The 16,081-nt window shown below is 45.8% G+C and overlaps 1 protein-coding gene and 1 long non-coding RNA gene across 5 annotated transcripts in view; both read right to left on the reverse strand.

The window, feature by feature from the left end:
* Positions 1-263: 263 nt before the first annotated feature.
* LOC137859543 (uncharacterized) lies at positions 264-6,456 on the reverse strand. Its single transcript, XR_011098368.1, has 3 exons — positions 6,197-6,456; positions 4,084-4,244; positions 264-1,843 (listed from the first exon to the last, which is right to left on the reverse strand). It is a non-coding gene; the product is annotated as an uncharacterized lncRNA (long non-coding RNA).
* A 5,019-nt stretch (positions 6,457-11,475) lies between these two features.
* Positions 11,476-16,081, reverse strand: part of XPNPEP1 (X-prolyl aminopeptidase 1) — a 29,720-nt gene continuing 25,114 nt past the window's right edge. For all 4 annotated transcript variants that reach the window (XM_068688489.1, XM_068688492.1, XM_068688488.1 and 1 more), the window contains exons 17-20: positions 14,792-14,965; positions 13,869-13,945; positions 13,074-13,172; positions 11,476-12,035 (exon numbers count right to left, since the gene is read on the reverse strand). In XM_068688489.1, the coding sequence (XP_068544590.1) occupies positions 11,907-12,035; positions 13,074-13,172; positions 13,869-13,945; positions 14,792-14,965 (479 nt within the window). In that variant the 3' untranslated portion in view covers positions 11,476-11,906. The remainder of the gene's footprint in view (positions 12,036-13,073; positions 13,173-13,868; positions 13,946-14,791; positions 14,966-16,081) is intronic.

The following is a 16,081-nucleotide window of genomic DNA, read 5'->3' on the forward strand; positions in this document are numbered from 1 at the left end:
TCCTCAGGCAAGTAACCTAATAACTTACTTCATTCATTCCTTTTAGTGGGAGGTAAACCCAAGTCCTAACTATTGCAGATCTCATGCCTGGCTTGGGGTCTCAGTTTTTCTAGCTCTAATGAGTAGGTATTTGCCATCTGAGAAGCTCATTTTTAGTAGAAGGGCAGCTAATGGGCATAGGTGGCCTTCTGAACAAGTGTCTCAGTCTGCTGCAGAATGCAGACATCTGTGTACAAGTGGGTTTCTTTGCAGGGCACCCTCTCACAGCTTTTGGTGCTGCCAGGAAACTTTCAGGGACCTTAACATGTTTTTCAGGTTCTGCACAACACGTTGCACAAAGCCACGAACTCTTTTCTGCATCCTACTCTGCGACAAGCAAACCATTTGATCCATACCCTTTCAGAGCCACCAGAAGGCTCCTATTAGCTTGGCTGAGTTTGAGTTAGGCCTAGAGGCAATTTCCTGAAGAATCAGCTATTTTTTGCCAGGGTCCAGCACATAAGGAGGTGAGGTAAACATTTGAGCTGGTAGGACTGAAGATGTACAAAGGGTAGAGGGATGTCCATAGCACTTACTGCCAGGCATCTTTGAGGAATTCCTCTCTTTTGCCCCACTGGAAGTGAAGGCAGCCAAGGACTCCCACCTCTCCAGCACAGACAGATGAATTAGTGCTTAGATTTGTGCCATTGGTAATATTCACGCACAGTTTGACAGGTTTGGAAATGAGAAGAATAAAATTCAACCCTGCCCAGTTTTGGCAGAGTGGCAGGGGGATACTCACCCTGTTCAGATTAACAGAGCTGTGAGCACATCAGGACATCCAGGCTATGTACAACCCATGGCAGGCAAAATTAGTGGGTGGTGCACAATATTAATTCTGCTCCTTATCCATGTGCACCAGGATGCTGTCTTTAATTAAATTAACATAAGCTCTCTCTTTGACATTCTGATTTAATATTATAGGCTTGGGGGTTTATCCCATTAAATGTGCAAAATGTGAATGCATCTCAGACTCATTTTTTCATTTGTTTCTCTGTAACCCACACAGTTTCAATTGTCTTAATGATCTAGTTTGCCTTTGCCAGCTGGGACGTATGCAGTGTTTGGTTCTTAAAAGGGGAGAACAAATCACTACAGTGGCTCCTCTACTGCAGGGCTGTGGGGAGCATCCCACTGAGATGGACAGCATGATGGCTGTCATCTTCCCAAAAGTCACCCTGAGCCTGGGGGACCATGCTAACTGAAGAGCAATTTATGCTGGGCTCCAATTCAATCCCTGCCCCATTCACCAGGGCAGAGCTTGTGTGGGTCCTTTGACCATTCCTGAGCAGATGAGGAGGGCTCTCTGGAAAGGCTGTTCTCCCTGGGCTGTTTTCTTTCTTTTAAAAGCACTTTTCGTGTTGTCAAGTGGTGTGAAAGTGTCATGGAGAGCCTTATTCAATACACAATGTACAGAGCAGGGAGGGGTCATGCTTTCTCACTCATAGAGGGAGACTCCCTTGCACACAAAGTCTCCAGGTGACACTGACCTGTTTTGTTAAACCTCATGACCAGTTCCCTGCCCACCATAACCGTGGGTCTCCTTCCTGGCCAGCTTTCTGCCACCAGGCAGCTGAGTCCCAGCCCCAAACCCATCCCAAACCCTTCATCAATACCAGCACTTTCAGCGCAAATGGTGCTCGCTCTCCATACACAAAAGGCTTGCTGCAAGGTAGTGAATACAAGGATTTTCCCCACTTGTTCTTTTTTCTGCCTGCTTGTCAGAAGCTGAGGAACCAGACTACAGTTTTGCAACACGTGGTCTGTGTGCTTGCATCCAGTCTTCGCATTTGCATGTTCCTGCCTGAATTAATCACTTAAATTAATGCTTGCTGATTTTCTCACGTCAATAAATGCACTGAATGCAAAACAATATCATCCTTACAGTGACTATTTCTAGCTCTACAGCTACAGATTAAAACAAAATTTGCTGATGTTTCAGAACCAGCAAAATCAGGCATCTGCAGTACAACTCTGATGCTAAGCAGACTGTTACTAATGATGGGATGGCTTGTATTAAACATTACATGGTTATTAAAACTACTTTTAAATGCTTGACCACAGCAGCATAAAGCTCACTTGCTTTGCTCTTTAAAGGTAATGGGAACCTGCTGTACTGCAGGGTCATTATCAGGTTGGTTGTGCTGCTGGTGCTTTTCTGGCACCAGCGGGTGTCTTCTCTTGATTCAGCATCTGAATCTTTTTTGGATTTTTACAATTATTCCACCTTAATCTGGGAACCCATCTTCTTCTTCTCCTGCTGTAGGTCTAACTGGACCCAGATCCGTCAGCCTACAGAGAGAGGGCAGGAGACAGCAGGCCAGGTTGATGAGAGTAGGGGTACTCCTGCACAAAACCATTCCCTGGGGACAGCCCCACTCTGACAGTGCCACATCTCCTGCTGGAGCATTGGCTTGGCCTGATCTCCATCGCTCTGTCTATACCATGGTCAGTGAGCTGGCCGGGCACCGTGCAGCCCCCTCCGAGCCAGAAGCAGAGTGTGCTGTGCTGACAGTGACTAAAATGCGACCCACGTGATTTTATAGCTTGGTCTGGTAGGGTTCAAGGTTTATTTTTACTAAGAGCTGACAGCTAAAGCAACATCAGCTGCCATGCACAAGTCCTGTCACCCACCCCCAGCTCAGGGCCCAGGCATGCAGGGTCACTCACAGAACCCAAACCCGGTTAAGAGAAGATAACCAGTGCTCTGAGAGCAAGAGGCAGCACACAAAACATCGTCTCTGATGATATTTAGCCATTAAAAACTGAGTCCTACCGAGCTGCCTTGTAGCTACACTGAGGCTTTAATATAAAGTGTGTTTGCAGCTTTTGGCGGAAAGACCCTGTGAGGAGGGGCGAGGGAGGGGGTCTCTCTGTCAGGCCGCTCCCTTTAGCAAAACCAACAGCGCTTTCAGGGGAGCATTTTGTAGGAGAGGTTATGTTTTAGCCTGGGCTTCGCAGGAAGTAGCTATCCCAAAACAAGGGCAGTCTGGCCTACTGCTTCCTGCCCAGTGCTGGGGCTCCAATTTCTCTCCACCGACCTCAAATCAAACAGCACGGACCAGAACACACACCTCGTGCATCTTTGCTGCTGCTCGTGTTTCTCAGAAACTGCACGATCACAGAGTCAGGATTTTTTTTTTTTAGCAAAATGTTTGACTTCAGTTTTGGTTTAGGGTTTCAGCCAGGTTTCATCAGGTTTATGCCCAAAAATATTCTAATGCCCTTTCAAAACTTGTCAGAATGCCTTATCCAACCATTTCTAACTGGAAAATTTGCAAATCTTTTTTTTTCTTAAGAAATTAATCCAATTGGCTATGTTTAATTAGAGTTGTCAGTATATTCACATCCTCTGAAAACAAAATGTTTGATGGATGTCATTTTTTCATCCCAATATTTTCCCAGGCTTCTTGCTAGTAAAACTGTTCATGGCTTTTATCATCTCATCCCAGAGAAGAGTTACCCTACAAAATATTTTCAAAAAGCAGGAAAAAAAAAAGCCTGTTTTTCCCTCATTTTGACCAACTGAAATTGCAGCGATCGCAGCAGCACTGTGCTCGCATGCCTCTCACAGGAGCTCAGGCTCCTGAAAGAGCAAGGGAATGCTAACTCCAGGGTTGACTTTACTTAATTAAACTGAAGGAATATTTTAGCAAATGACAAGGATTCTTCCCAGACCCCACCCTGATCAAGCTGTGCGTCGAAACATGCAATTTGGTGATTTTTTTTTTTTTTAAGCAAAATTACTGTCAGGCTTTGTGACCCAGCAGGAAGACAGGCTATTAACAAGTCAGATATTTATAGTGCGGATGTCAATAATTCGGACTATTTAATCACCGCTTACTTCGATTTGTCCACAGCTCAGGCAAAGGAGCAGGCTGTGCCAAGGGCAATGGAAGTGCACGGAGCTGGTCTCAGGTCTGGGATCTGGCTGTGGGTCACTGGAGCAAGCATCCATGGCAAATTTCCTATATGCATGTGTCCCAGCCTCCATGTTAGGCAATTGAGTCATGTACTTAATAAGCCTTATAATTAGATAATTACCTAACGGTGAGTTTCTGATGATCCATCCCAGCACAGACGCTAGTCTAAAAGGTGCTCAGAGGCAGATCTCTCCGGCACACCTCCCAGCACAGCTGTTCAATGACAAAATGGCCCCCAGATGTTTTTGCAGGACCCAGGTGCCTTCCAGCTGTGCCCTGCTGCTGTAATGGGAGGAGACAACGCGTTCAGGCTCCCACAGCTCACAGCACAGCCCTGCACCCCTAAGTTCCTTCGGGGGACTTCTCCCCACCTGCAGCACACAAAGGACTCCTGGATTACAAAAGCAGGGCAAAAATTCAGTAGTATTTTGCCAAACTCCTCTTCTAGCCTTCAGCAATCTGCAGTTTAACAGTCTAGAGGGATTTTTTTTTTCCCCCAGATTTGCCCTTCAGCTAGTTTTTGAATCTCTTTAAGCAGCCAGCACCCACAACCGCAGCAGAGGTCAGCTCTGCCTTGTGGGAAGCCCTCAAGACCTTCCCCTCTTTTGAGCATCCACCTGGAAAACATCATTAAGCATCTCCAATTTCTTGCATAAGAAGCACATAATGGACCCAACCTCTAATCAAGCCATGCTGGGTTATCCATCCTCCAGCCACGGCTGGATCCTGTACATCTGCTAATGCTCAGCAATGTGTGGTCTTAAAGGAGCTGTGGGTGAGGATGGGAAAGATTTGCTTTTTCTGACTAATGGCATGGCATATATTTTGCTTGCAAAAGGCCTCTCAGATATGAAGTTTCACAAATCTTATGGAAGGGTCTTTTCTGAGTGCCCAGAGATGGTGCACAAGCTAATCCTGTAGCACTGAGATGATAAAAGCACACCCTGAAGAAATGAATAATTGACGGCCAGCCCTAAATATTAATAGCATACAAGGGGGAGAAGACACTTTCCTCAACTTTGCACTTACCAAGCTGCCTGTTTGGATTTGAGCAGAGATATTCTCACAACCGCTCCAAGCTCCTTAAAGCCCCTCCTAGAAGTCTTTGGAGCTCCAAGCTAATGCTACCTTCGCCTGAAATCCCCCAGCTCATTTTCTATTCAAACCTCAAGAGGAACACGGCAGTGTTTATCAGAAGACATGATCCAAATGCAAATGGACACGGAGGACTCTTGCTGAGTCCCCTGTCACACACACAGCAGCATCTGCATGGGAGAGAGGATGCACAGAGCCAAGGGACTGGGTGCAGTGAGCTGGGACGCCTGGCCAGGGCTGCTTGACACGATGCTGGGGTGGTGTACGGGTTACTGAAGGCCCCAGTAGACCCCCTCCAGCTGGCTAATGCTCATTTTGGGAGTGTTTTACAACATGCTGCCCCAGCAGGGAACATATCCCAGCCTGATTTTTAAGCAGGAGCAGACCAGTGCAGCTCTGTGAGCTGCAGAGGCAGGGACAGGTTTTGTGCTCACCCCCATACACTGCCCCAGCGATGCTGCAGGAAAGAGCACGTAGCTGAGTGCCCACACGGGAGCATGCCTTCAGCCTCTGCAGTCTGTGATGCCAGAGCTGGAGCAAGCCACTGGCAGGTATCTGACAAATGATGAAGGATGCGATTGGATTTTTTTTTTCTCCAAACTAATCTGAGAGTGGAAGTGGGGCTCTGCAGACAGTGCATTGCGGGAGCGAGGCAACAAAACTCCCCTGCAGCATTCACCAACCCCAGGCCAGTACAAAAATAAGCAATGTATTAATTTAAAAGAGAGAGACAGAGAAAGAAATATTCTCTATTCTTTCGTATGACTTAGGCTGCTCTCTGCTGGCTCTGTGTGCTCTGCACATGTTCGTGGTCAGGATCACCAGCAGCATTATCAACAGTAACACTCACCCCCAGATCAAGCCCTGGGAGGGGAGACACAGAGTCCCCTCCTTATCTGCTACTGCTTTCATAGAGGAATTTAGACCTCTGTCTTTATAGTTTTCTGACCTAAGTTTCTGCACCCTGCTATCACCTCTCAATCCACATTTTACACCTTGCTAACCCAAACGGCCTGGTGCGACATTCCAACTGATTTCTAGGTTATCCCAGTAAAATCTGGAAAGGGCCTTAATGAGACAACACTCCCAATGTTAGGGAGCTAAAATACCCAAATAAAAAAACTTTCCTCTACACTTACTTGTGTTAAAGCATCTCTGTGAGGCTCCGTGACTTCTAGAGCTGACTTCTTTGCTAGTAGCAGTGTAGCAGCGCCTCTGGTGAGGAAACACAGGGTTGGGAGCAAAGTGCATTTGAACAGCAGGCCACATTTGGCTTGGTCAGCCTCAGGAAGCAGAAAAACAGTCATTTGCAGCCAGCACTGTTTTTGGGGATGGTTTTGAACTTTTTAGTGATGGGGGTGTGCCAGGTGCTGAGAAGCACTGCCCCAAGGGAACCCTGTGGGAGCTGCAGCCAGCCCAGCCCCAGCCAGGTGCACCAAATTTCTATGAACTGAGCCCAAACGTGCTCCCCCTCTGCCTAATGTTTTGCAGGTGTTTGACCATTTACATCAGATCAGCTTCAGCTTTTGAGGACTCAGTGGGGTTTGCTCAGCCTCCGTTTCCCTGTGTCAGCAAGCAGAAATGGTCTCAGCACTGGAGGGGTGACTCAAGTCCCTGTCCTCCAGCCAAGCCTACCACAAAGGGCTGTGGCTGGAGAGCTGTCACTTCCCCAGTGGACATGCCAGCCTCCAGCCAGCAAAACGTGATGGTTAAATGCCACCTCTGACCGTGGTTTTGCTGATGGCTCATCGCACAAGTTCCTCCTGGAGGAAGGACAAGAAGGAGCTTGTGGGCAGCGATCGAGGTACAGCTGCTCTTCAGCAGCTCATTTGGAAGCCCAGCCAAGGAGAAAGAGCAATTTGAGTAAATGAACAAATAGGTCTAAAATGGCCTCAAATAGCTTTTGGCTGTAAATTAGGAGACACCTAACAGAGCAATGTTCTTGAGTCACTTTGCACAAGGCACAAGCAGAGGAGAGAGCCCCCCATGCCTGCTGTTTACAACAGAGCCAGGTGAGCTCATGAAGGAGCTGCCCCAAATCCCTTCCTCCTCATGGAGCAATGCAGAGAAACCTTAAGAAACAAGTTTTTTATGGGGTCAGGCAGCATTATGTTCCTGTTTCTTTCCTATGCTAATCCTTATCAGACGGCTGATGCTTCACTGCGTCGCAGAAGCAACCATGTCCATGGGCATCCGCCACATCCCAAATTTAGAACACTTTTTAACAAGCTAGGAGAAGCAAAATAAACAGCACTTGATCTGCGAAGCTTCCCATTCTTGACAGCGTCCCCAGAGGTGGTGGAAAGCCGAGGAGATAGCTCCTTTCTTTAATTGGTACATTAAAATTCTTCCAAGCCGCTACACAACTGTTAATAGGCAACTTAATTAAGTACTAACCCAGTTCATATTTCCACCCTCCAGAGGCTGTTGTTTCTTTTTTTTTTTTTTCTTTTTTTCTTATTACAGCCAAAGCCATAGGGAGTTTTGTCCTTATCATGTAAAACAAGCTGAGGGCACTGACACCAGACAATTTATTTAACTCCTGATCTCAAGACACCTCTGCCAGATGCCCAGGCCAGCACTTTCTTCCCTAAAAAGAAGACTTGGAGAAATGATCTGTCTCCTTTTGCCACTCTACAGCAAGGGGTCCTGCTGTCCCCGTTTGAGCAGAAAACCTTCAAAGCAGATTAATTACTTCCCACAAGGCAGAAAAAAAAAAAAAAAAAGGGAGCAGACCCAGGACTCTGGGAACAAGGTGCGAATTGCTACAAGTCAGCAAAAATAAATGGCGAAAATCCTCAGCAGCAGCAGCAGTCGATTCACCCCTGCTGGGTGCCAAAAGGAGCCGCTGCCAGGCAGTGACAGCTCCTCTCCAGACATCGGGTGTGAGCACACAGGCGTGTTTTAGGCAGTCGTGTGACGTGTTTTAGGCAGTTGTGTGACTGAGTAGCCTCCTGCAGCCTTGCAAGAGCACCCCTCAAATGCAGAGAAGGGGCAAAGGAAAGAAGGTGCCATCTCCTGGTCCCGAGAACTTCAATACCTGGCTGCTCCAACCACCTGGCTCTTGTTGCTATCTGCTGAAGGGATCACAGGAGGGAGTCCCAACATCATTGTAGGGCAACTAATTCCCTGCGTGCAGCTTAAATGTCAGGCTGGTTTGATGGGGCTGCCAAGGAGGTCCTCAGCAATGGTGTTCTCAGTTTTCCTCTTCCTTCTAAGGCCAGGCTGGGGTAAATCAAAACCTGCTTCAACGGCTGCCGTGTAAAGTGATGGGTTTAATAGTCATGTGAACAAATAGTGGGGTTTCCATTACAGGTGAAATATGAGCCATTAAAAAAAAAAAGGAAAAAGAAAGAAAGAAAATGGGATTTCACTGCTGCCAGGCACACTTATGGTAATACCCACAGACAGAGGAAGGAGATGTGACTGCAGAGAAACCAACCAGTCTGCTAGGTTAGGGAGTGAAGGAGCATTTGTTGCTCGAGATGAATGAATATGAATCCTTCTGCTCAAGGAGAAATGGTCTGTTTGTCTCAGAAGCCTTGTACACCAGCAGGCACATTGCCAATGCGTGCGTCATGATTCGTGATTGAATGGTGAAGCTGATGGGGATTTTCCTCCCTGAAAAATAGGGTCTGTCTCCTGCTGTACCATTTTTATTCCAAGGGAAACAAAGGGTTTGATTGCCCCTAAACACAGTTGTAGTGCTAGAAATCTCCAGCTATACTAACGTTACCAAACAGCTGGGCAAGGGACAGTGAGGGAAGTGCTCTGGCAACACAAGTCAAGGCGGCCATATAGACACCAAATATTTTGCTGATGTACTGTCCCATGGGTAGAGACACAATCAGGAGGCCATGGTGACAAACTGCCCCGTTAGATCCTGGGTTGAATGGAAGGATTAAGCCAGACAGGTTGCCCCAGCAAGCACCCCTTTGACCGGGACTGCATGAGGAGCAGAAATGTGCCTCGTTGCATCATCCAAAAAGGGGAGACACCCAATGGGTTAAAAAACTGCAAAACCATATGCGTTAAAAACAGACCACTAAGCATATTGTTGAAAATGCCCATTCCTCCCCACACTGAAAAAAAAAAACAAACATAAAAAATAACAACAAAATGAAATAAAATGGTAATTTTCATGAGAAGCATAATCTTACAGTCATTTCTGTGGATGGCACATACAAAAAGAAAACCTAAACCCGACAGAAACTTGCTTTCCTTTCCTTTTTTTTTTTCCTTTTGCCAGCAGAAATGAAGACAGAGACCACCCAGGAAATGCAGACACTGAAGAAATAAATCAAAACCTGGGGAAAAAAAAAAAAAAGCCAAGTTTAATTTTCTGAGAAAGAAGTAAGGATCTCCTCAAAGATCTCCTCATTGGGACCAAGGCACTTCAGCAAACTCCCTGCAACAAAAGCCCACAGGGTCAAAGTGGCATGGGGGGATCTGCTGGGGCTCCCCAGGCTGGTCCCTAGAGGAGCTAAATCCAGATTGCCCCATCTCTGTCCCTGTGCGCTGGAGGGATTTTGGGATGGGAAAGCACCAGGAATTTCTGGGACGTGGGTGGGAACCACCCCACTTGGTGTATGACTGTGAAGAGGGAATCCAAGTGGGAAAAAGCCTAGTTGGGCACTGCCAGGTTTGAATAGCCCCAAGTGCTGTTGGTGTCACGTCTCCCCTCCCCGCTGAAGTGCCTGAGCCAAACACGGCGACTGCAGGTTTGAGACTCAGGACTAGAGCTTCCTCAGCTGCTCTGCTTCACTGTTTGGTAGAAGTCATCCTCTTCTGCATTCCCTTGGGAAACATTTGCCCTGAAGTTTGAGCGAGGAGAAACCTACCCTTAGTCTTTGGTCTTTGCCCAGACATCCGGGTGCTGTTGGGAACACACACAGCCAGCAGCTCGGACCCCTCCCAGGTTTACGCTGACCACCAAAGCTACCTGCATGAACTTCCACCACCACCCTGGAAGGCAGCTGCCTGCCCACACGGCAGCTCACACAGCCTGGCGAGGCTGCAGCACTCAGCATTGCTGCATGCAATGATTTTACAAGGAAATTCCCCTTTTGTCACAGTACAACCTGCTCAGATCCACCGCTCGGTCTTTGATCCTGTAGCACAGTCAGTACCAGCAGCTGTAATTTGGGCAAAAACATTTCTTCCACAGGTGCAATCTGTTTTAGTTGATAGCACATACTCCTGAGACACTGGGGACTGCTTGATGTGTGAGCAGGGTTTCCCACAGACCCAGCTGAAATGACAGCTAATACTTGCATACTTGCAGGTGGTGGTGGGAAACTGCATGGATATTTAAATACAGACACACAGCTGCAGAGGCTGCAGCATCAAAAACTTTTAAACCACTTACTACACTTTTATTTTTACACTTTCTTGGATAGCATAGCAAGGAGGTGAGGGAACGTTATTTCCTGGAATGTTTCTCTTCCTTTCTCTTCCAAGTTTTGTTTGGCTACATGGTACTGCTTCCAATTTCTACATCTCTTGAGGGATGCACCAATTTCATGCTATTTAACAGAGATTAACATTTCCCTCTTGGAATTACAATAATTATTTTTTTTTAAAAGAATTATCTAAACATTTCCATTTGCACAGACCATTTCCTTAAAGTGTCAGGAATGTGAGTTACTATTACCCAACTGTCCCTTTTATATTTAATACCGAGTTTTAGTTTGATTGAAACACTGTAGAACGTTTCTTTTAGTAGGTATACTCTTACAAAACCATTTGGCCTTAAGGACAGTGCTCCGATGGGGCTGCATACAGTGACTTTCCAGAAGCCAGATGAGAAGACTGCAGAGCAGAGCATTCTCCCTCCCAGCTGAAGGGAGGGAAGAGCCCAAACCTGCATTTGCCTTGCAGTAGTTCTCTTAACCACTAGATGTCTTTGTGCACTGCCTAGCACTCCAGAGCACTGCTCCTGGTGTCCAGGGCCTGGCTGATTTCGTATGAAAGTTGCAAAGAGGCCTTCTTTTGTCCACTGCATTTTTTATTTTTATTTTTAACTTAATAATTGCCTTGTATCCAGAAGAGCTGTAATTCTACAATACTGCCTACACATCCTGCACTGCCACAGGTTATACAAGTACTCCGTGAATAACAACAGACAGTAGTGGTCTGGGTGCTCCACAGGCACAACCCTCTGCCAAGTGTCACTACATCCCTTCTACGATCAGTCACAAAGCATAGACACAACTGATGGCTCCCACCAGGCCTTTCCATAACACCTTCTCATCTCCTAGCACAAGGCAGCTCTATGCACATATATGCAGCTCTGTTTCTTCACTGACCAAGCAGGACGCACACAAATGTGGAATGATCTGGTCCTTGCCCTCTGTCCAACCAATAAGCTGTCCAACCCGATATATCACTGATTACAAGAGAAGCCAGACAGAGAAAATAACGTGTTGGATACTTTTATTCAGTAATCAGTCCTGCTGTTTGGGTAGCATCCCAGCAACTGGAACCCAAGTATGTAAAAATACTGAGTTTTCATAGTGAAAAACCACACCATATAAAATATTCCAGTATTGTCTCTTAGAACCATTATTTCAAGAAGACCCCTGTTTCAAAGGCAACATGCTTATTTATTTTGTTTGCTTTCTATTCTCAACCTCCCCCCTGCTCAAAAAATGTTGAGACAGTAACCCTCCTTACCCCCACGCTACCTGCCAACTCAGGGGAGGAGGAAGACACTAAATGAAATCCCCCTTCTGATTTCCCAAGGTTTATCAACAAAATTTCTCCCAGTGGTGTCAGGGGCCAAGAAGACGTAGATTACAGTGACACCATGCAGTCCTGATGTTCCCTGTATCAAAGACAACCGTGGTGCTACTGAACTCTGATCAGAGGCTCTGTCTCCCGGATGAGCCATTGAAGAGCTTCAAGCCGACCTTGCCTCTCCAGCTCTGCTCCAATTACCTCCCGGCACTTCTGATGATAGTCATTCACCCAGTTCAACTAAAGAAAGCGAAAGATATGACAGTCAGCATGAATGCAGAATAGCTGCTGCCTTTAGAAGGTATGTATAGCCAGAGACATTAGTAGGCCACTTTGAGATGGGCTGTTAAGCTAGGATAGGATCTTGTCCCACAGGCAGACCTCTAATATATGTAAGTGACTTAAATTCGATAAATTTGATGAGGGTAGGAACTGAAGCAATTAGTCCTGAGTTTTCAGAGGAACTAAGGTTCAGTTCAACTGATAAGTATTTAAAGTCTCTGCAAATCACTGCCTCCAGCAAGTCAGAATAGCTACCATGGCACAGTCTACTAAATAGCTTTGCAAATTTGTAACTGAACAATGCAGTGATGAGATACGAGTAGCCTATTGATCTCAACAGGTAACCTTAAGGTAGATAGATCTTGGTATCGTTCCGTCCTCTTCAGAAAGAGAAAATGCAAATTGGATTACCATTCAGAAAACTAGGATAGACTGAAGAAAAATGGACAATATGATAGAAAACCAGGATGAAACATGCCAAGGTGAAGGTAGAGGGAAACCTAAACAGAAAGCTGTGGTGGTAAAGCTATTTAGGAAATGAACGCTGCTGAGCAAGTATCCTATCTGCTCAGAGTCCATATGCGCTGATAAATGTTGCATGGCTAAATGGGACCGACCATGCGGAGACACAAATAGCACCATGGGACAGTCATCAGTGTAAGTCTCTGGGGAGACAGCACAGGAGTCTGACAGAAGCAAACGAAGGCAAGAGTAGGAAAGACTATATGTAACAGCAAATACCATAGCAAAGGAACTACCAAAATAACATCACTAGAGTGTCCTTGCTGCCCTTGTCATAGAATGATTTAGATGGGAAGGACCTCTAGAGAGCTCATCTACTCTGTTCTCCCTCTCAAAATTGGATCATTTAAAATTTAGTCAGATTCCTCAGGACTGTTCTCTGAATCTACCAAGTAGAGCAGAGGTGAGTGGTTCTTGTAAACAGAAAAGGTTCTAGCATAAAAAAAGGCAGTGGAAACTTACTGTTTCACTTACCTCTTTTTGTGTCAGCAAACTAACATCAATCATTTTTGTCTGGATTGGAACCAGGGTTAAGGGTTCAAAAGTCAGGCTCCCTCTGTTTTTGAAATTGTACTGCAACAGAAACACAAATGGGGTTGCAAATTCTTAGGAACAGCTCTAGCAAGATCATACTCTCACGTTAACACCGGACAGTAAAAAATAAAAACAGCCTTGTAGCATTCAGATGAGAAGGTAGCAACTTAACAGTATTTTTTTCCTCATATATCAAGCAGAGAATCTCAATATAAACCACTGTCATTTCTTTCAGTGGTCACTTCATAAAGGCTATGTCCCAGGTCACAATTGCACAGAACTAGCCATACGGTCATTGCCAGTTCAGCATTTCCAAAAGTGTAACCCAGACAGACCTGCAATTACAACGTCAAAATCTGCCTGTAGCTTTGGTTCTGCTGCCAAAGGGGACTCTCTATCAGAGATAAAAACCCTGACCTTAGAAGATCAACCAGCAATGATTCCAAGGGGCTGCATTAAAGATAATTCTGGTCTTTGACACCCAGACAGAAAACATTTTAAAAGAACTCTCACATACACATTTCAGCCTATGGAAACTGCAGAAGCAGAACAGTCTTCTGTGTCCCCATTGATAGGGGAGACTTAAAATCAGTCTTCACCAAAGTAGGGTTTTGGAGAGCAGCAGACTTGAGTAGGATTCAACTACCTGCAGCATGATCCCACCTCAAGTTCCAGTACTCTAAGTTTTAAACCACAGACTCATAAAGAAAGGGGCATCTTCAGTAGGTCACTCACCTTGGTTTCAGCAGGAATCACAAGGACAACATTTTCTATTCGGATCCCAAAGGACCCATCTTCATAATACCCAGGCTCTGCAGAAACAGACAATAATTAACTAAGACACACAGATACACTGTGCAAATACTTATTCCCTATGGCCAAACTTCCCCTTCATTGCTTTAGTTTGCTGAGGTCGCTAAACAATCTTGACATCAGGCACCCAGAGAAGCAAACAGATTTCTGACTCCTTAATCTGCACAGAAGCCCCGAGCAAGGTGACAGCAGAAGTTCTCAAAGAGAGGAGAAACCAGACAGCCCTCAAGCTCAGAGAGTCTCCTTCCAAGTCAAGAGAGAACACCAAGAACATGTTCCAAGTACCAGAATCTCCAAAAATCTTCATCTCTTTATGAAAGGCAGGTAGGAAACCTCTCCCCTGAAGTCATTTTACGAGGGTGTTCCCTGACTCCCTGAAAGAACTTAACAGCCCTGAAGGAATACAAGTGTCTCAGCAAAACCCAGCAGGTTGTTAATTTACTACAGGGAAAGTAAGGCATGTAATGATATAAACAGCTGGCTCAAACAGCCCATAGCAAAGACAGAAGTATTTCCTGGTGTCCACCTAGTTGTGTAGCCAGCTCTTCCACTGCAGAAGGTGAAGGCCGCCTGACAGGGCTGAGATGGTCAGCAGCACAGCTCTGCTGAGGTTTGTCCTGTACAGAGAAGGAAGCAGGCCTGCAGAACCCAACTTGCTTTATTGTGACAGCTAAAATCACAGGGTCTTTACCCAGAGAGTTTAAACGACAATTTAAACTGAGAAGGCAGGGCCAGAGCTTATGATCCCATCCTCCCTTTCTACCACTGTCAGATTTATCCCCTCTGCATCTTAAGAGCTTGGTCCCTCCCCCTAAAATCCAGACAGAATCACCACTGTTAAATACCATCAGAGACGATCATGCCAGCCTCCAAAGGTTCATCTGCAAAGGTTTTGTAGCTAATGCCGCAAGGACCCTCGTGTACGTTTAGGAAAGAGCCAACACCATGTCCTGTTCCATGCAGGTAGTCCAAACCACAGTCCCACAAGGCAGAGCGGGCAAAGGAATCTAGAAGGTGACCTGTAGGCAACACAGGGAAATAAAAATTGATCGAGTCAGACTTCCTCAGAGACTGATAGTCACACTGAGGGCTCAAAACTGGAAAGTGTGCAAAGAAAAATAAGAAAATTTTAAAGGAACAAAAGAAAAGTCACTGGTTTGTTGGAAGTTACAGGGCACACAGTCTGCCATTCAAGCCCATTCTTTTCTAAAAAGCCCCTCTCCTTCCAGGTTGCACAGCCTTTCAGTTTTGCTGCTTGCTCCACGGGGGTTTTCAGGAAAGAACCTGGTGTTTAAGTAGTGCATAGAGAATTCAGTATCTTTCTTAAAAGGTAGCTGTGCTAAGATAACTCAAAGTAGAAGACGTGATAATTGCAATTGGTGAACAAATCAGACAGCCTTCTTGCCTGGATGCCCAGTCATTTCAGGCTGTTTCCATCAGTGTAGAGGATTTCTATGGCCTGCATACAGATACCAAAGTCCACACGTGCAAGTTCTAATACCGTCCAATTTCAGTTGGAGTGTCTCATGCCACTACCCAGCTGCTTTTCTTTCGCATACCCAAGAACACAAACTGGAAGTAATCCTACAGAAAGGCACCTTGGTATCAGATTTAGGACCAGGGAGAAAACAGCTTGCAACATTCACCAGCAGTGAATGTAGATTACAGCTTCTCCTGCACAAAATTAAAAGTTCCTCTGTGTGTCATTTTCCCATGCTGCTCACTGATAAAAGATTCCGCATTAATTGGAAGACAATTAGCCAGTTCTTTTGAAGCTGGAAAGTGACCTATCCCTTTGATAAGGCTGTAAGTAAAACATACTGAAGACAACCTCAGAGCACAAACAAGCCACAGGCGTATTACAGTGCCAGTGACTGATTAAAGTCGCCATCACCCTAGAACCATCACACTCTGAACACCCTTCAGACTTCTCCCTCAAAATGTTTGGTGCTGGTTGCTGCTGAAAAAGGGAGAAAATCAGTAATCCAGAATCCAAAATGTTGGTGGTGTAACTGTCCGTGTCTGTTTCCAACACATCTGCCTAACATATGTGGACCTGTCGCTCATAACGCTGCTCTCAGACCACAGAATGGTTCTTCAGAGGTCACCACGGCCATGGTCAAGCACTCCAACTC

This window comes from Anas acuta, chromosome 7, assembly GCF_963932015.1.
Source record: "Anas acuta chromosome 7, bAnaAcu1.1, whole genome shotgun sequence".
NCBI classification, from domain to species: domain Eukaryota; kingdom Metazoa; phylum Chordata; class Aves; order Anseriformes; family Anatidae; genus Anas; species Anas acuta.